The sequence below is a fragment of the Rhinopithecus roxellana genome, chromosome 8, assembly GCF_007565055.1.
Source record: "Rhinopithecus roxellana isolate Shanxi Qingling chromosome 8, ASM756505v1, whole genome shotgun sequence".
Lineage (NCBI taxonomy): Eukaryota > Metazoa > Chordata > Mammalia > Primates > Cercopithecidae > Rhinopithecus > Rhinopithecus roxellana.
Window position 1 is genome coordinate 32,367,751 of NC_044556.1, and position 20,502 is coordinate 32,388,252.

Consider the following 20,502-nt stretch of genomic DNA (forward strand, 5'->3'; position numbering starts at 1 on the left):
CTCTTTATAATTATATTCTGGTTTTTAAACTTCTACTACGATAGAAGGTTCTGGAGATACTACATTGGCTTTGTGAAGTATAGACATATGGTTGGGCTCTGAGTATTGGCACCCTAATGCCCATCACCATTTCTAGGCATCTCTTTATAATTCTTTCAGAAAGCAAGACCATTGCCAACTTTAGGAATGTGCTACAAGAGAATATTCTGAAAACAAAAACCAAAAAAACCCCAGTAGCACTATGAGATTCTGTTTTCTGAAAGATTTGGGAAGAAGGGTAAAGAGTTTAATCTGTCAGGGTTATAAGAGGGAAAAAAAACTTGATAGAATGTGAGAAAGATTTGTAAAATTGGACAAATACTAAAAGAAGTTGGGTCTTAACCTTAGCCCCTCCTCCCAAATCCTGCAGAAACAATTGGGAGGAGACAGTGATTGACGTTTTGGGAGCCTCGGCCTTTCCCCATTTCTGGTGGGACAGTTGCTGGCTTAGTAGGAGCCATGTGACAACACTGGCTTTTAGGAAAGGCAATGTATAACCTTACAAAAAGAAAACATTTCACTGATTTTCCTTACAAGTTTTCAACTTTTTGTCTTCCTTTTATATAGCAAATCCAGTTTGCTGATGACATGCAGGAGTTCACCAAATTCCCCACCAAAACTGGCCGAAGATCTTTGTCTCGCTCTATTTCACAGTCCTCCACTGACAGCTACAGTTCAGGTAGGTGTGAATGAACTCTATGTCCTCTCTAATCTCTCTTCCCTGTTTGCTACCAGTGGTGTTCACTTAGCAATCTGAAAATACCTCATGTTATGACTGCCCACCTTTGTGCTGAAAACTCTTAGTGGCTGGGCACTGAGAATGTTCTGCAGCCAGGCTAGTAGCTGGGGAAGCTTCTGTCGACTCGAGACTTTCTTTCCCCTGGCTGTCTATGTGTGTGGTCTGTGGCCAGTGGCCAGTTGGTAGGACTGGGCTAGTTCCCATTCCCACATTGATCCACCCGCATTTCAAAGGGAAGAAATCAATGCTATTTTGGCTGACAGAATTGGCCTTAAAAAAGAAGTGCATTTTGAAGCACGATTTCTTTGTATGAAATATATCCTGCCACCTATCTCTTTCTTTCTTGTCCCCAAGACTGCTTAGATTGTAACAATAAAATTAGTATCTAGGCTTCTTTTATTTATTAGGTTATTCCTTCTGTTGAAATATCCTCCCTGTTAGCCTCTGGAGTAGGAAAGATTCAGACTACTATAATGTGACTCCAGCTCTGTTTCTTTGTAGTTCTCTCCTCCTGTCTTAACTCTCTATAAATAAAGTCTTTTTCTGTTTCGTATTGTGTCCTTCCCAACTACAGAGTATGTATTGGAAAATTAGCATGGAAAAGAATATAGAATCTTGGCAGCTGAATATAGGAGAAAATATTAGGGACATCTAATGGGGCATCCAATACAACTTTGTTGTTGTTTAAGTGAAGACTCATTGTTAAAAGCTTAAGAGGTTACAGATTGCTATTAATGTCAGCAGAGATATTTGTACCAAAAGCCATTCATTGTCCTTTGCCAGAATACCTTTTACATTGTATTACTAACATTAAGGATTAACATAAATGAAAAGCCATTATATGTGATCTTGGAGTGACAGATAAAAAGTGGTGTGTGACAAGCAGGCTAATTGTAGCCGAGAAAGAAGAAAAATTAATTGTGAAAAATTGAGTTATGAGAGGAAGAACGATAAAACGACTGAAGAAGGCTTTTAAAAAGTCTTCAAAGATCTTGATGGCCATGTTACAGAAATGTATTAGAGCCTTTTAAAAAGCTTAGTGATACGGTCAAATTGTCATCATGGGGAAGATAAGCTTTAGTAGTATTCGTGTTAGCTGGACCGGAGGAGGACCTGTATATAGAAGTCAGTCAGTGAGAGAGTCCAGGTATACTAGAAACTGTGATGAGGAAAATACTCAATTCAGAGAGGAAAAAAGTGATTTGAGAGGTAAGGAATGATTGTTGTATATCCTCTTGCATATCTGTCGGATAAGTGGTATTTTTGGCTCTTATGTGAAACCGCTTTTTAAGTTGGTCATTTTGACAGACTTTCCCAGGGCTATCAATAGAACCAGAGCTGCTTGCCTTTTGTGCCATTTCTTTCTTTCTCTATTCCTTGAGCACAACTTAGTGTAAAATCCCTTGTAAGACTATCTAATCACTTTTGTCTATACCCATGGTTCTCAAAGCATGGTCCTCTGACTACAGCATCAGCAACACCTGGTAACTTGTTGAAAATACTAATTCTTAGGTGCCACCCCATACCTGCCAAATGGGAAACTGGCCATGGGGTCTAGCAATATATGTTTTAACAAACCTTCCATCTGATCCTGACAGATGCTTGAATTTGAGAACCAGTAATCTACAGAAATACCATTCCTTATCTGCCCTAAATTGTTCTTCTGTTTTTGCCAGGTCTGGTTCCAATCCAGATGGGACCAGGTACCTCTATTAGCTGGGATTACTATAGCTGGTACAGGTTTAGAATCAGTGGTCCCTTTTCACAGGCACTAATGGGATAATATTGTTAGGGTGGGTGAAAGAGCTGCAACACGGAAGCATCCACAACATTTTCATTCATACCACCAAGTAGAACCTAGAGGAGCAGAAGTTGGAGGGTTATAAAAGGTAACTCCAATTAACAGTGTTCCCTTGACTTAAATGAAAGTCCCTTGGGGACTGCGCTCTGTAGAGTTGGGGCCACTGAGGTTTTTCTATCCTTGTTTTTTTCTTTCCTGGCTCTAGCTGCATCCTACACAGATAGCTCTGATGACGAGGTTTCTCCCCGAGAGAAGCAGCAAACCAACTCCAAGGGCAGCAGCAATTTCTGTGTGAAGAACATCAAGCAGGCAGAATTTGGACGCCGGGAGATTGAGATTGCAGAGCAAGGTAAAGAAAGGGAGTGGTTTAGGGGAAGAGAAACGACCCTCTTGTTGGCCATCAGAATCCACAAACAACTTAAGACTTGAAAGCTGACTTGAAAGTATACTGGGAAGAAAGTATTATGGACTTCCGGATAAACACTTCTCTCTCTATGGAACTTGAGTCTCAGGATTCTTGTTCTCTCTTCCTTCTGTTCTCAGCATGTGGTGATGACACACAGAGTAGTTTCTGTTTTCCTCCACACCCCACCCCACCACCGTATTCAAAGATCTACATGGCAGAATTGGCAAGTCCTAGATCACTACTTGGTAGTTGGTTATATGGGATCTTACTATAGCTGCCAATGCCAGAGACCCAGATTGCCCAGAAACAGCTGATGAGGAAGGGTTTTAAGCTAAGGATGTGGTGACCTAGCGTCGTGTTTGGTCCTGAGCACCCTCTGCTGGAGCAGAGTAAAAGTGAATGACAAACAGTTAAATCTTGGTTTCCCTACCCCAGCCACTCCCAGTAAGGTCCTCTTTACTCTTGTGTTGTTTACACATTGAAGGCGTGTTCTTTACTGAGAGAGAGTAGAGAAACCAAATAGACTGACAGGATACGGTAAGACAGCATAGAAAAACAGAAGTTAGTGATTTCAGCTGAGGGTACAGTCTTTCTGGTCTGATGACTTTATATATAGGGATCTATTAGCCAATGCCTTAACTACTTTCCTCTCTTCCCAAATGGATGATGAGACTTACCCTTCATTTTGATCAGTTTTAAGGATTTACTTCATTCTCTGTTCAGTCCTCTGTGTATAAAGCTGAAGCAGTAGAGGAAGAGAGAAACTCCAAGTGGTTGCATGACCGCTCTCCACTATTACTGTGCTGTTGAAGCTGCCAGTCATCATGAAAATAGGCTTAAAGTTTTTCTGTCTCATCTCACCGTATCTCAACAGATCCAGACCAGCCCTGGGGCAGGAACTGATGATACTGCTAGTGCAGACCTAGCTCAAATCCTCTGTTCTTTCACAGACATGTCTGCTCTGATTTCACTCAGGAAACGTGCTCAGGGGGAGAAGCCCTTGGCTGGTGCTAAAATAGTGGGCTGTACGCACATCACAGCCCAGACAGCGGTGAGTTTGTTGGAAGAAAAGAGGGACTTCTGATAAGGGGAAGAAAGAAATCAGTTTTTTTTTTGTTTCACTTTTCCTTCCTAACTCACCAACCTCCAAATGCTAACTATTAGTAGGATCTCCCTGTTACACAATAATGGGGTTTTCCAGGGGTTTTTTTGTATGTATAAACCCACTTTCAGCAAACTTGACCTAGGAAAGTCTAGATTTGCAAACATATGATTGTTATAAAATGTTATTAAGACTTTTAGAAACCTACGTTTTATGTAAAGTTAAACACCAGTGCACCACATGGCTGGAGTACACCCCTTTGTAACTTCCCAGTGTAGCGCCTGTTGGTGCAGAGTTGATAGGTATTGTTATCTTGCTGAGGCTTGCTCTCCATTCCTGGGTGGCCCTTCTCTTCCTCACCCTGTCTTCCTGTACCTCTACACAGGTGTTGATTGAGACACTCTGTGCTCTGGGGGCTCAGTGCCGCTGGTCTGCTTGTAACATCTACTCAACTCAGAATGAAGTAGCTGCAGCACTGGCTGAGGCTGGTAAGTTCAGTTTTTGTTTTTGTTTTTTTTTTTTTTTTACCAAATTTGCCCCAAAATAGTTATCCAAACATATAACTTTTATGTATCAAAATTGTCATTACAATGTCATATATGTCTAGAGGCTGTAAAATTGGGGATGATAAAAACCTCAACAGGAAGAATGTGGATAATAAAATTAAGATGTATATCCATGATGGAATATTATGTAGTAATTAAAAGTGACCTTTGAAAATAATCTAATGGCATGGGGACATGCACAGTTCTGGTGTTGGTTGAACAAGGAAGAATGTTAAACTATATACGTGCCATCAGTTTTGTGAGAGAGCACAAGTAGGAAGTACCTTTTATATTGATAGTGCATTAAATAATTTGGTATTCAGTATGGCATTGAAAATATATGAGCTATTCATGAGTTTAATTAAACAAAATAATTTTTTATTATTCAGGCCAGGCCTGGTGGCCCATGCCTGTAATCCCAGCACTTTGGGAGGCCGAGGCGGGCAGATCACTTGAGGCCAGGAGTTCAAGACCAGCCTGGCCAACATGGTAAAACCCCACCTCTACTAAAAATACAAAAGTTAGCCGGGAGTGGTGGTGTGCGCCTGTAATCTCAGCTATTCGGGAGGCTGAGGTAGGAGAATCACTTGAACCCGGGAGGTAGAGACTGCAGTGATCCGAGATCATGCCACTGCACTGCAGCCTGGGCGACAGAGTAAAACTCCATCTCAAAAATTAATAACAATAATAATAATAATTTTTATTATTCAAATGTTCAGAAGAAAATCACCGTGAAGTTTCTTTGAGGACCTCTCATCTTTCACCCTCCCCTCCCCTCCCCTCCCCTCCCCTCCCCTCCCTTCCTCTTTCTCTTCCTCTTCCTCTTCCTCTTCCTCTTCCTCTTCCTCTTCCTCTTCCTCTTTCTCTTTCTCTTTCTCTTTCTCTTTCTCTTTCTCTTTCTCTTTCTCTTTCTCTTTCTCTCTTTCTCAAGATGGAGTCTTACTCTGTTGCCCAGTCTGGAGTGCAGTGGTACAGTCTCGGCTAACTGCAACTCCTGCCTCCTGGATTCAAGTGATTTTCGTGCCTCAGCCTCCTGAGTAGCTGGGATTGCAGATGCACGCCACCACACCCAGCTAATTTTTGTATTTGTAGTAGAGATGGGGTTTCACCATGTTGGCCAGGCTGGTCTCGAACTCCTGACCTCAAGTGATCTGCCTGCCTTGGCCTCCCAAAGTGCTGGGATTACAGGCGTGAGACACTGCACCCAGCCGGACCTCTCATCTTTCTAAGAACCTCAGAAAGTAACTTTATAATACTTTTGGGGTTTTTTGTTTATTCTTTTCTGATAAGTGTTTACTGCAAAAAGTTTAGGAAGTTCCCAAAAAACCTACAATCCCACTACATAGAGTATTTGATGAATTTTTTTCTTTTTCCTTTTTTCTACTTTACATGGATGAAATAAATTCTAATATGTATACAGTTTTATAACCTAAATATAGTATTTTCAGACGTAGTTTTCCATGTCACTGAAAAGTTTGACAGCATCATTTGTAATACTCATTCATATGGCTGTGTGATTTTACTTCACTATTTTCCTAATGGTGAACATTTAGATTGTTTCAAGATGTTTACTAATATCAGTAATGCTCCAGTTAACAACTTTGTATTAATTCCCACTTCATTTTATCTCCTTCTCAGTATAAAATTAGCCCAAAGAAAGGAACACTTTAAGGTTCCAAAATACTTCTAAAACAAAAATTCCTTAATTTCTTAACATAATTAATTTCTGAAGCGAAAGTGATTCTTTGACTTTTGGCTCTAATATTTTCCTTTCTGAAATTGTTTCTTTTGCCTTTTTCTCTTCACATGGATCTCAGAAAGTGATTTGGTACAGGACATTCCTCAAAGGAGGCGGGCAGCTGATTCATTTCTGTCTCTACAGGAGTTGCAGTGTTCGCTTGGAAGGGCGAGTCAGAAGATGACTTCTGGTGGTGTATTGACCGCTGTGTGAACATGGATGGGTGGCAGGCCAACATGGTAATAATGCTTATACATCCTACACTTTGACAATAGATTTATTTCCTTTTTTTCCCTCAAAGCATGGTTCCCTAAATATGTTTTGGATGTTTGGTCTTATGCACTGACTTTGTTGCTAAAGTGTTTAGCTTGATACCTATTCAGAATGGGTCTGAGTACTGAATGGAAAGGTGGGGGAAGGGTAAGACTAGCTGAACACATGGCTCAGACACACCAGAACGAAATAGTGGTGCTTCTTTGGAGTAGGATTCTGCTTTCTTTCTTTCTGCCCCAGTCCTCTTTTTGTATTCAAAGGGGCTATATATTTCAAGACTCTAGACTAAAAATGAGTCTGTGATTAGCTTAATACTCATCACTGTAGCCTAAAACAAACCTAGGAATCCTTTTAACCATTTTACACCAACAAATTTGACTGTATTTCCACTATCTAAGCCTGCTCTAAGGAGCTCTGAGGAGTGCTCTTCCAAAACATACAGGGCTCTCTTATTAGTACAGAAAGTGGGTTCAAAGTTCCCCCCAGCCCTAGCAGCCTGAATGCCCATAGAAGTCTTCTGGCTGTTCTATAGATCCTGGATGATGGGGGAGACTTAACCCACTGGGTTTATAAGAAGTATCCAAACGTGTTTAAGAAGATCCGAGGCATTGTGGAAGAGAGCGTGACTGGTGTTCACAGGTAACAGATTCTGGAGTAGCTGCCCCTTGTGTCCTTGCCTCAGCAAACTCTTCTGGTCTCTTAGGCTTTAGGATTGTGTTTCAGACTTATAACTAAATGGGAATATCTTCATTAGATAAAACTTTTGAGTTTTTACTTTTGAAAAATCAAGTTGATCCTAGAAGGAAGTTATTTCAGGTTCTAGTTCATACATTTTTCTCTCCCATTTACTCCACTGAGTGATTCTCAACTAGTGTTGAGGGGCGGGTAGGGAATAAGTGTATCTTGAAAAACTGTATTCAACATTGTATTATTTTATATTTGAAATATGAAAAACAATCCTATTGTAAAACTACATGTTATACACACTACAAAAAGTAAAACTGGGCAAAATATTCTTGGCTTGTCGGAATACTGAAAAGATATCTGAAAGAGTGTTTCTTGGGGGCACGTTGCACATGCTTACTCTCTCTCTCTCTCTCTCTCACACACACACACACACACACACACACACACACACACGGAACCATATCAGAATCATTGATAGTCTTTGTTTATCAGAAGTAGGCATTGGTTTCTATTGAAAAATGCTGATCAAAGGAAATAACACTCCCTATAAAGGGAAGAGAAGTATATTTCTTCAATTGAAAGGCTTTTTTTTTTCTTCCAAATAAGGGGTAAAGGGAGAAGAAAAGGAAAAGAAGTGTGGAGGGATGACAAGGAAATAATCATGTTTTCTAATATCCTTGGGCAATAAATGAGACTGGGAAGGGCAGCATGGAACTTGAAGAGATTAGGCAGATTTTGCCACATATTATGTTGTGCCAGCTAACTTGGTTTTTGTTTGTTTTTGTGACCTCTTCTCCCTTTAGGCTATATCAGCTCTCCAAAGCTGGGAAGCTCTGTGTTCCGGCCATGAACGTCAATGATTCTGTTACGAAACAGAAGTTTGATAACTTGTACTGCTGCCGAGAATCCATTTTGGATGGGTAGGTTGAATGTATATATATTCAAATTTCTAGGGACTCTGGTCTTGTCCCCTGGTCTTCCTTTGGCTTTAAAAGTTTATTAGAGGGACCATTTCATACTGAGCTCTGCCACCTTCCAATTGGTATTCTCAAGCGCTTTGGCCCACACTTTTAACTGTGAAGAGGAACTGAGTTTGAGCTGTTAACATTTGAGTTGAGTCCTTGTCTGTTTCCACAGCCTGAAGAGGACCACAGATGTGATGTTTGGTGGGAAACAAGTGGTGGTGTGTGGCTATGGTGAGGTAAATAGCTGGGTCTCAGTGTCTCTTTCTTTTTGTGTACTTATTAGAAATAGTTGGTGAAGGAGGCTTATGCTGTCAATCTAGAGTCACTGATACAAGGTTTAAATTTTTTTAGATAATGTATCTCAAACAATAGCAAAAGTCTTTTATTCAGATTGATGAACAGAAACATACAAAATGAATTGAGTTTTCAGATTTTACCATTTTGTTTTGTGGAATAGATACCAGTATCATTTTCCCCAATTATAACAATAACCTTTAATGAGACTTAATTCAAATGAATGTGTAGCATTTTAGCCCCCACAAGTGACTTGCAGTAGAATTAAGGGTAGAATCTGAAATGGCATACAGTTGAATATCTCCAAACTGGAATAGGTCACAGATTTTGTTGTCTTCAGCAATGACCCACAGAAGTTCCTGAGCTACGAGGCTATCCTTGGGTAGATTCATGTCAAGTAAGAATAAGAAATTAGAGGTTGCTTAGAGTAAGTTGCTTTTGCTTAATCTTGTTTCTCTAATGAAAACTGCTGTGCAAAGCCCAGTCCTTCCTATGACATGTCTGCTAAATTACCTCTCTAACTGAGGTTCACAACGTAATCTGGATCTGTTTCTGTTCTGCTTGGGATTGGAGCGTCTGTGCAGTTGCTCATCAGATGACGGGCTATTTCATGAAGGTTAATTCCTGTCTCACAAATAACCTACCTACCTGAAATATCCATGATGTAATGATCCTAATGACTTGACCTTTCTTTTGTTCTGCAGGTAGGCAAGGGCTGCTGTGCTGCTCTCAAAGCTCTTGGAGCAATTGTCTACATTACCGAAATCGACCCCATCTGTGCTCTGCAGGCTTGGTAAGAACAGAGTGATAATACTATTAGATTAACCGTAGGTACTTTATGTTACTGAGAGTTCATAATTGAGTATATTAATCATTTTTGCAGAAATCACCTAGGGGAAGAGAAGGCTAGGACTGCTCTGTTCTTCTCACTCTAACCCTAGGGCTCTCTTAGAGCCTCTTGGCAGTTTTCCTTCCTGGATGGAATCTTAGGGACTCTGAAGAGGCCAGTGTATATAGTTTAGCACAGCTTATCACTCACCATTCCTGTGAGGTGGCACTGGATCCAACTTTAGAAGGGGATCTTGTCTCATTTCATGACCATCTTCCCTCCCACTGCCTTCTTGCTTTACTCATAATGTTCCTTTCTTTTCTTCTAGCATGGATGGGTTCAGGGTGGTAAAGCTAAATGAAGTCATCCGGCAAGTCGATGTCGTAATAACTTGCACAGGTAAATAACTTGCATAGAGGAGTGTTTATTCAGAGGCTAAATCTTAAAAGTAGTCTGAGTGACTTTCATACAAAGGAGGTGAGACCTCTGTTCAGTATAAAGATCTCAGAACTAGAATAAGCTATCAGAACCTTAACATGTTTTCCAGAGTAAAAAACTTTTTTCCCTGGTGACTTTTTATACTGCTTGATCTGAAGACCAGGTAGCCTAAGGAGTGGTTATGTATGTCTTCTCTCAGAATGTGTACATGTCCTTTAATGCCAGCAAGCCTCCTGTCTCCTATGTTCTACCTGAAAGCCAGCCGGTACCTTTGTTGCCCAGCATCTCTTTCCTTAGCCACCCATCTTTACTTTTAGGAAATAAGAATGTAGTGACACGGGAGCACTTGGATCGCATGAAAAACAGTTGTATCGTATGCAATATGGGCCATTCCAACACGGAAATCGATGTGGTAAGGCTTCTCTCATTTGTTGCTAGGCATTTCTCTACTACCTTTCAGTAATAACCATAGTCAACTGTGCTTTCTTCCTTTCAGACCAGCCTCCGCACTCCAGAGCTGACGTGGGAGCGAGTACGTTCTCAGGTGGACCATGTCATCTGGCCAGATGGCAAACGAGTTGTCCTCCTGGCAGAGGTACACACAGAAAAGGACTCTGGCAGAGCAGCACAAGCAGAGTAGTTAGATCCATGGTGGGGGTGGCGGGGGGGGGGGGGGGGACAAATATTGGGCCTGTGTTTCCCTGAATTTTATCTTTGGAGAGAGATATATTTCACAAATTATCTGGTCCCCAAAATAAAACCACTTAAAAAAATCTCATTACTAAGTAACACTATTTCCTAACCACAGCTGATTCTTTAACCTTTCAGACTCAGATGGATTTGCAGAAAATAGGAAAAAGCCTAGAGTCCTGATCTGGAACTGTAATTCTTCCTCTTCCAGCTGAGTCTAGAGGGGTGTAAAGTCTTCTCCCGCTTTGGCTTGACTTGTATGCCATTGGAATCTGAGACAGAGCTCATCCCAGGGCTCTCTCTTACCTTTCCAGGGTCGTCTACTCAATTTGAGCTGCTCCACAGTTCCCACCTTTGTTCTGTCCATCACAGCCACAACACAGGTATGTAGCAAAATGCCTGCTTACACTGCACCGCAATTTGTGGAACTGGGGGCGTAGATCAGTTCCAGTGAGGGTGTACTGTACTATGTTCTCATCATCCTATTCTTTTTTTATGTAATAAATTGTTGAGACTTAGGTATTCTCAAGTATAGAAAAGGGTCACTAGTCAGTATTTGTTGAATTGGCTGTTTAGTTGAGAATATAATGTTCCAGCTTAGTTTTATTTGATTTGTTCTTTTGTCAGGAACTAAACAAAAACAACAAATCCTCTTAGGATATGTGCTGCCCTTTAGTATAGGCAAAGTCCTAGGTGCTGTCACTATGGTAGATCACTGTAGTACTTACCCAAATGCTATTAAACCTGGTTTTATTTTTATGTACCTGTCTAACAAATATATTTATGTTTTCTGGCCTTCTTTTCCCACCTTAGGCTTTGGCACTGATAGAACTCTATAATGCACCTGAGGGACGATACAAGCAGGATGTATACTTGCTTCCTAAGAAAATGGGTGAGTGAAAAACAGTGGAATCCTATGCAGACAGCTGCATAGTTTGGTAAAATGACTGCCATGAAAGGCACTGGATTTAGAGTCAGAGTTCCAATTCCTGTTCTTGTGCTTACTGGTTGTTTGACCTCAGGACAAGTTCTAATCTCCATGATCCTCAGTTTCTTGATTGGTAAAATGAGAATAATACTACATACATTGTAGAATTGTGTGAGAATCCCAGCTAATGAGTAACAGTGCTTAACACAATGGTTTAGGGTAGATGTTCTTACTCTAAGTAGCCTTATTAAGTTCAGTAAACTTCCCAGTGCAGCTAAGTACATACAGCCTTGGACCAAAATGAAAGAAACACAGGTTTTATTGTCCATTATCTGTGAGGATATGCAAACTATCCAATCTCTTGTAAGCAACCCATGCTGTGTTAAAGTGACATAGTACATCATCTGTAGTCCTTTACCTTTCTGCACGGTGGTACCCATCTCCCATATCTCCTTGGCTAGCCCAAATCCCTTACTTCTTAACGCTAAAATACTTCTTGCTCTCCTCTCCTCCAATAGCTTACTTCAGACCTTTTTTTTTTTAAGTGTATAATTATAAAAGGGAAGCTTATCTATGGAAAAGTAAGAATTTTGTGCCAACTACCATGGAAATTCATGACCCTAAGATTTTATCCTAAGATCCATGGATCTTATCCTAAATGAGTGTTATTGACACAGGCTCTTTCTAGCTTACTGGTGTCCACTTTGATTGCTAATTTGACTATAATTTAGTTAAGGAGGTTGCTGCAGGAAGGTAGGAGTAGCATGTGACATGTTGGCCACTGGAGGGAAGGCCCCTGCTTTGCCAGAGAAGGGTAGAGAGGTAAAAGCCCACTCCCTTTTGTTACCCTGGTAGGTGGCTTTTCTGAACTCACTTGAGATGTGCTGAGAGAAGCACCCTACCGAGAAAGGCAGCCTTGAGGTTTTTTTTATTAAGCAAATATTTCAAGTTGTGGATTCTTTTAGAGTTATTCCATCCCTTGTCTGCTTTCTTAAAAAAGCTTCAAATGAAAATGGGAAGTTATAACCTGAGAGACATTTTGAAAAGGAGTGTGCTCTCCTGCCACTTTGCTCTTCCTAGATGAATATGTTGCCAGCTTGCACCTGCCATCATTTGATGCCCACCTTACAGAGCTGACAGATGACCAAGCAAAATATCTGGGACTCAACAAAAATGGGCCATTCAAACCTAATTATTACAGGTAAACCTGGGGAGAAGCAAGTGAAAAGCTCTTTTTCCCAGTATTAAACCAAGCAGGCTAGCCTGTTTCTGACATAAAGATCAAATGTTGTACTTGATTTTGAAGAGTACAAGAAATCTGTTCCAGGCCAGGCACGGTGGCTCACACCTGTAATCCCAGCACTTTGAGAGGTCTAGGCAGGTGGATCATGAGGTCAGGAGTTCAAGACCACCCTGGCCAACATGGCAAAGCCCTATCTCTTAGCTGGGCACGGTGGCAGGCACCTGTAATCCCAGTTACTCAGGTAGCTGAGGCACGAGAATCACTTGAACCCGGGAGGCAGAGGTTGCAGTGAGCCAGGATCACACCACTGCACTCCAGCCTGGGTGATGGAGTGAGACTCTGTCTTAAAAAAAAACCTGTTCCAGTTAACAAGGTAGATAGAGAAATTGTCGTAGATGTAAGGGAGTTTGGGTTTTTTTTGAAATTTTGGAGCCTGGGCCTCACCCCAAGAGATTCTGATATATTTGGTCTGCGATGGGACCAAATTTACAAAACATTATTTTATAAAACCTCCCCAGATTATTGTAATGTTTAGTCAGGGTTGAAAAACACTGACTTATTCCTGGGAACAAGTGGTAACACCAGAAATGGCATTGTTAGAGACCCTGTGGAAGAACAAGGGAGAATGGTGCCCTGGGGAATGACTGCAGGGATCCCACCCAGACTGGGGAGGGGCCCTGGAGAAGGTGCTCTGTTTCCGATTGTTCTCTTGGAACTCTCATATGGAAGACATATAAGTGTTAACCAATCACTCTCTCTCTTTACAGATACTAATGGACCATATTACCAAGGACCAGTCCACATGAACCACACACTCTAAAAGAAATATTTTTTAAGATAACTTTTATTTTCTTCTTATTCCTTTCCTCTTGATTTTTTTCCTATAATTTCATTCTTGTTTTTTCATCTCATTATCCAAGTTCTGCAGACCACACAGGAACTTGCTTCATGGCTCTTTAGATGAAATAGAAGTTCAGGGTTCCTCACCCTAGTCACTAAAGAAGGATTTTACTCTCCCATCCCAGAAAGGTGATTCTTTCTTTACCATTTCTGGGGACTTTAGTCTTAATTAGGTACCTTATTAACAGGAAATGCTAAGGTACCTTCTCTGTGGAACAATCTGCAATGTCTAAATCGCCTTAAAAGAGCCCATTTCTTAGCTGCTGAAATCAGTGCTCTTTCACTTCTTCAGAGAAGCAGGGATGGTACCTACCCGGCAGGTAGGTTAGGTGTAGGTGGTGCATGTTAATTTCCCTTAGAAATTCCAAGCCCTGTTTCCTGTGTAAAGGTGGTATGTCTGGTTCAGAGATGTATATAATGAGCATTGCTTGTTAAGACCAGGAGGCCCACTTGGATTTATAGTACAGCCCTTCCTCTACTCCCCCCAGACTTTCTCATTTTTCTAGTTTTTAACTAGACTCTATTGAGTTTAATTTTGTCCTCTAGGATTTATTTCTGTTGTCCAAAAAAAAAAAAAAAAGACAAAAATTCAGGAGAATTTTTAGTGTTAATGCTGAGGAACTACTTGAGTGGTTAGTTGTTACCAATTTCTCTTTCGAACTTTTGGAGCTAAGGGTGCTGAGTCTAGAGAAGTGCTAGTCTCAAGCCCTTTTAAGTCCCTCTGTTTCTAGCCTATAGTTTATAGCATCAGTGAACTGGAGCCATAACAGCAAATTCTATCAGCTCTGTCCCATACAGCTTGTGCTGAAGGCAAATTTCTTGAGCCATTGCTCAGTATAAAAAGCACTGAGTTCTATCTTTAGGATTTATCTTTAAGAGCAAATTTCTGGTCAGCTGTGCTTCTGCAACCTAAAATATTTAAAGGGAGGTAGGTGTGGGCAGGAGGAGGAATGATAAATTGGGCCAGGGCAAGAAATATCTAGCTTCATATAATTTGTCTGGGACTATACACCCTATATAATGTTAGTTTTACAGAAGTAATATGACTTTTGATTGCTACATACCACAAAAAGTTTATGAACTGAGATCTCAAAGGGCAGTTGATATGTGAAGAAAGTAGTCAGTACATCCTGGCTCATGCTCTGAAAGAATCTCCAGAGAGGCTCTCTCAAAGATCAGGGAGATATATTCCCATGCCATGCACCCTGCTTCCCAGCATTTCTGCATGGTCAAATGAGCTTTATGCTCATGAGCTTTAAGTATATAATTATCCAGGATTTTAAATCCTCAACTTGTTCTAGCTTGTGATCCTTCAAAGTTGGGTCATACATTAGTGCTAGATACTAGAAATTTTCACTTTCCCACTGATCAGAGAGACAGACATTAAAAACAAAAATAGAAGAAAGGAAAGCTTTCACCCTGCAGCTTCTTAGCAGGGGACAATTGTCTTGCCAAAAGTTTTTTCCCTTTTCTCTCCCATTTTCTCCCACCCAGTCCCTTCTCACTCCTTGCCAGTGTGACCATGCTTTCTTCTCTGTAGATGTTAACAGTTAAGGCCCATTTTCCTCAGGCACTTAACCAGCCAATCAGAACACCACATCTGTTAGGGGAGGTAACCTGGCCAACCGTGTGTCCATCACATCAGCCCTGCTAGAGGGAAGGGACCCACATTCACCTGCCCTCTGGCCTGCCCCCTGATCCCATATCCATTACCGTGTCCATAGGAATAATAGGTAAGGGCTCTGTCTGTCAAGCCATGTAACAAAGGACACTGTAAAAAAAAAAGTCTGGCATCAGAGGGAGCATGTGGAGAGCAACTTGGGAGGAACAAGTTCATTTTGTATTGAATGATTTTTAATGAATGCAATATTAATCCTTGCAGATGAGCAATAATCATTAAAATCGATTAAAATGATAAGACCTTATTGGCAGTCTGTATGTGTCATTCTTTGTTGAACAGCAAAACTTCATCAGAACCTGTTTTCTAGGGTGTGACAAGTTATAGGTCAGCAGCATTTAATAGAGATGTGTTGAGGGCCTAATATGTAGAGGCTGGGTACAGGATTCTTCAGTAATATCTGAAGTTTTCTATGCCTGCTCTGTGCCAAGCACCGGGCCTGGGTACTTTCACTCCTAACTTCCTTCAGGAAGCAGACTTGCTGCTTAAGCCTCAGGGCTCCTCATTTGCATAATTCCTTCTAAGACCTAATTTCTAAAGAATGCCCCCAAAGTTACGTAAGCTTCAGCCTTCTCCCACACCTGTATCCATTTCTGAAGTGGTCTCAGTGTCTTTTTTTTTTTTGAGACAAGGTCTCACTCTGTCACCCAGCTTGGAGTACAGTGGCTTGATCTCAGCTCACTGCAACTTCTGCCTCCCGGGCTCAAGTGATCCTCCCACCTCAACCTCCCAAGTAGCTGGGACCACAGTCTCAGCTAATTTTTTGTATTTTTGGTAAAGATGGAGTTTCATCATGAAGTCCAGGCTGATCTCAAACTCCTGGGCTCAAGTGATCCTCCCACCTCTGCCTCCCAAAGTGCTGAGATTACTGGTTAGTGTCTTCTGATGTAACAAAGTATTTGTCTTGGTCAGTTTCTGCTGCTCCAGCCAAATCCTGAGACTGAGTAATTTATACAGAACAGAAATTGATATTCTCACAGGTCTGGAGGCTGGAAGTCCAAGGTCAAGCCGTTGACAGATTCGGTGTCTGAAGAGGGCTGCTCCCTGCTTCCAAGATGGTGCCTCTTATGCATCCTAATATAGCAGAAAGTAGAAGGGCAAAAAGGACCTACCTATTTCCCTCCGTCCTTTTTTAAGGTCATTCAACCCATTCATGAGGACAGAGCTCCTAAAGGCCCTACATCTTGATACTATCACATTGGCAATTAAGTGTCAACAGATGAATTTTGAGGGATACATTCAGATCACAGCTTTCCATCCCTGGCCTCCCAAATTCATGTCCTCCTTATATGCAAAATACATTCAATCCTTCTCAATACCCCTTAAAGTCTTAACACATTCCAGCACCAACTCAGAAGTCTAGAGTCTCATTTAAATCAGATACAGGTGAGACTCAAGATACAATTCATCCAAGGCCAGACACGGTGGCTCACACCTGTAATCCCAGCACTTGGGGAGGCTGAAGCGGGTGGATCACGTGAGGTCAGGAGTTTGAGACCAGCCTGGCCAACATGGCCAATCCCTGTCTCTACTAAAAATAACAAAAATTAGCCGGGCCTGGTGGTAGGTACCCATAATCCTAGCTACTCGGGCTGAGACAGGAGCATCACTTGAAACTGGGTGTTTGCAGTGAGTGAGTGAGCTGAGATGGTACCACTGCACTCCAGCCTGGGCAACAGAGTGAGACTCCATCTTAAAAAAAAAAAAAAAAATATGATTCATCCTGAGACAAATTGTTCTCCATCTGTGAACCTGTAAAATCAAATGAGTTAGGTACTTCCAAAATACAATGGTGGGGTACGCATAGGGAACATTCTTAATCCAAAAGGGAGAAATAGGAAAGTAAAAAGGAGTAACAGATTCCAGTCGAATCTAAAATCCAACAGGTCACATGTTAAATCTTACAGCTTCAGAATAATCTGACTCCATGCCCTACCTCTGGACACACTGGGATGGGGTTTGGGCGCCAAAAGCTTAGCTGGGTGCAGCCCATGTGACAACTCTCAGGTTGGAGTCTCATGTCTGCAGCTCTCCCAGGCTGGAGTTTGTTCTGGGTTCTTGAGGTCACCTTGCTTCCATAGGTCCACTAGGCATTGCCCTAGTGGGAACCCTGCAGTAGCCCTGCCCCTGTGGCAGTTCTCTGCCTGGAACTCAAAACTCTCCAAAGCATCCTTTGAAATCTGTCTAGGCACTACATTCTCCACTGAAAGGAGCCAGGACTCACTGGAGAAATGATTGATTCCATGGCAGAGCAAAAAAAGTACAAGATAAGCCAGAAAGCAAGGAAGGGCTTAAAAAAGAATACATAAGGCCGGGCGCGGTGGCTCAAGCCTGTAATCCCAGCACTTTGGGAGGCCAAGGCGGGTGGATCACGAGGTCAGGAGATCGAGACCATCCTGGCTAACACGGTGAAACCCCATCTCTACTAAAAAATACAAAAAACTAGCGGGGTGAGGTGGCAGGCGCCTGTAGTCCCAGCTACACGGGAGGCTGAGGCAGGAGAATGGCGTAAACCCAGGAGACGGAGCTTGCAGTGAGCTGAGATCACGCCACTGCACTCCAGCCTGGGTGACAGAGCGAGACTCCGTCTCAAAAAAAAAAAAAAAAAAAAAGAATACATAAGCCAGCTTTAAGGGATTTACATGGGGTAAATCTGAGACAATCTGAGCATCAGAATAGTAATGACTTGTAACCCATTGAACAAAATAGAAAACTATGACTGTCTGCTAATAGAAATGAATGACTGAACAAGTAAATAGGAGTTTAATGAGTAATGGTATATGTACATATTTTCTTTTATTCTATTTATTTATTTTTGAGATGGAGGCTCACTGTCGCCCAGGGTGGAATGCAATGGCGTGGTCTTGGCTCACTGCAATCTCTGCCTTCCGGATTCAAGCGATTCTTGTGGCTCAGCCTCCCGAGTAGCTGGGATTACAGGCTCCCACCACCACACCCGGCTAATTTTTATATTTTTAGTAGAGATGGGGTTTCACCATGTTGGCCAGGCTGGTCTTCAACTCCTGACCTCATGTGATCCACCTGCCTCGGCCTCCCAAAGTGCTGGGATTACAGGTGTGAGCCAACGTGCCCAGCCTATATATACTGTCAAAGCAGGCTTCCATAAAGTATTTCTTAAATACAATAATGGGGAAAAGAGTAGCTTCACAGTAGTGAAGTCTGGCAGACCACCTTAATCAACGGAAATAAATGAACCTCAGTAATGGGACAAATCTAGATCTTTGCCACTTGATAGGTTGCATTGAGAAGAACACAGCATCCCTTCTATGACAAACCCATATTGAAGGACATTTTACAAAAGGACTGGCTCTTCTAAGGTATCAAAGTCAAAGAATGACTAAAGAACTGCAGGAGACTAATACAACAACTAAATGCTATCCTGAACTTGTTCATTTTGCTATATAAAGATATAAAGGACTTTATTGGGACAACTGATAAAACTTGAAAGAGCTTGGAGGATGAGGCGATAGTAATATCTGTTAATTTCCAAATGTTAATGGCTGATCTGTGGTTATATAGAATGCTTGTTCAAAGGAAATCAACACTAAAGTATTAGAAGTGATGGGTTATCAAGTCAACAATTCACTTTCGGATGGGTCTGGAAAAAATTATTTGTAATATACTTGCTACTTTTTTGTTAGATTATTTCAGAGTTAAAATTTTGTTCAATGAGAATTTGAAGATCAAAAAGTCTGACCAGCTTGATTGAGAAAACTTTAAAAATCAATTGTGCTCTATTTAGGGACATCTTAGACCAAAAATAAAGGTGAAGGCTTTTGGATTAGTAAAAGAAAAGAAAATCAACAGAAAAAGTATTTTACATGTCTATCCAAAAAAAGTATTTCACTGGCAATACGTCACCACTAAAGTAATACACAGACCAGAGGGTTCGACAAGAAACCAGAGGCCGGTACAGTGGCTTTCTCCTGTAATCCCAGCATGTTGCGAGGCCAGGGTGGGAGGACTGCTTGAGCTCAGGAGTTTGAAACCAGCCTACGCAACATTAGTGAGACTCATTCAAAAAATTAGCTGGGTGTGGTGGTGCACACCTGTAGTCCCAACAACTTTGAGGGCTGAGGTGGGAAGATTACTTGAGCCCAGGAAGTCAAGGCTGCAGTGTAACCCTGATCACGCCACTGCACTCCAGCCTGGGTAGAAGAGTGCGACCCTGTCTCAAAAAAGAAAAAAAAGGGACGAGTGGGGTTGCAAGAAACTACTCCAGAGTGTTCCTTGGTTATGGATACTGAAGAAAGTCTTCCCCACCAAATAACTTCTGAATTTAGGACATTTCTAGAGAAATTTGTAAATTTTGAAAGAATGTAAAAGAAGAATTAACATCTGTACTTCTCTGCTAACGGGTATGAAACACGGGGTTAGGGCAATGGTTGGCAAAACTATAGCTCTCCCACCAGCCAAACTGGCCTACTGCTTGTGTTTGTGTAGTTCACAAGCTAAGAATGGTTTTTACATTTTTACACAGTTGAAAAAAATCACTAATATTTTGTGATATGTGAAACTTATATAAGACTCAAATTTTAGTGTCCATAAATGGAACTTTAATACATAGCCACACTCATTCATTTATGAAATGTCTATGGCTACTTTCGTGCCACAGTGGTAAAGCTGAATAGGTGCAAACAAATGTCTTACAAAACCCAAAATGCTTACTATCTGGCCCTTTACAGAAAGTTTTCTGATCCCAGGTATAAAAGCTGTGTTAGGTATAAAGGTAAAGATGTATCAGAAAGCATTTGATTTGCAATCTGTTAGGTAAGAAGAGGGATCTCTGTGTGAGAGCAGAAACAGAGAATCAACATGAAAGAAAAGGATATCGAACAAAGAGTTTTCCAGTCTAGGTTGCAGATGCTAAATTCACCCGCATCCTGGCCAGGATTCACTTTAGGATTAGGAAATCTCGCAAACTGATAAAGCAACTCAGATAGTGCTTGGGAAGGTAATTGTTATTGCAATTTAGAAATATGTACTTCAATAATCAATTTAAACTTGCAATTTTAAGTTGCAACCAATTTCACATACAGTATTGGAAATTTATACTATATATTGGAAACATACAAGTACACAGTATCAGAACTTTTAAGAATAGTATTTTGGCCAGGCGTGTGGCTCACGCCTGTAACCCCAGCACTTTGGGAGGCCGAGGTGGGCAGATCACCTGAGGTCAGGAG

The 20,502-nt window shown here is 41.4% G+C and overlaps 1 protein-coding gene across 3 annotated transcripts in view; it reads left to right on the forward strand.

The window, feature by feature from the left end:
* The window catches only part of AHCYL1 (adenosylhomocysteinase like 1), a 40,755-nt gene extending 25,213 nt beyond the window's left edge, over positions 1–15,542 (forward strand). For 2 of the 3 annotated variants that reach the window (XM_010386250.2, XM_030935596.1), the window contains exons 2-17: positions 607–718; positions 2,785–2,928; positions 3,936–4,036; positions 4,473–4,575; positions 6,515–6,609; positions 7,176–7,282; positions 8,134–8,250; positions 8,468–8,531; positions 9,294–9,382; positions 9,747–9,817; positions 10,174–10,268; positions 10,353–10,451; positions 10,861–10,929; positions 11,360–11,438; positions 12,555–12,675; positions 13,485–15,532. In XM_010386250.2, the coding sequence (XP_010384552.1) occupies positions 628–718; positions 2,785–2,928; positions 3,936–4,036; positions 4,473–4,575; positions 6,515–6,609; positions 7,176–7,282; positions 8,134–8,250; positions 8,468–8,531; positions 9,294–9,382; positions 9,747–9,817; positions 10,174–10,268; positions 10,353–10,451; positions 10,861–10,929; positions 11,360–11,438; positions 12,555–12,675; positions 13,485–13,491 (1,452 nt within the window). In that variant the 5' untranslated portion in view covers positions 607–627 and the 3' untranslated portion in view covers positions 13,492–15,532. Of the gene's footprint in view, positions 1–606; positions 719–2,784; positions 2,929–3,935; positions 4,037–4,472; positions 4,576–6,514; positions 6,610–7,175; positions 7,283–8,133; positions 8,251–8,467; positions 8,532–9,293; positions 9,383–9,746; positions 9,818–10,173; positions 10,269–10,352; positions 10,452–10,860; positions 10,930–11,359; positions 11,439–12,554; positions 12,676–13,484 lie in introns of all 3 variants that reach the window. The other variant, XM_010386249.2, reaches the window with a different exon arrangement.
* The last annotated feature ends 4,960 nt before the right edge of the window (positions 15,543–20,502 follow it).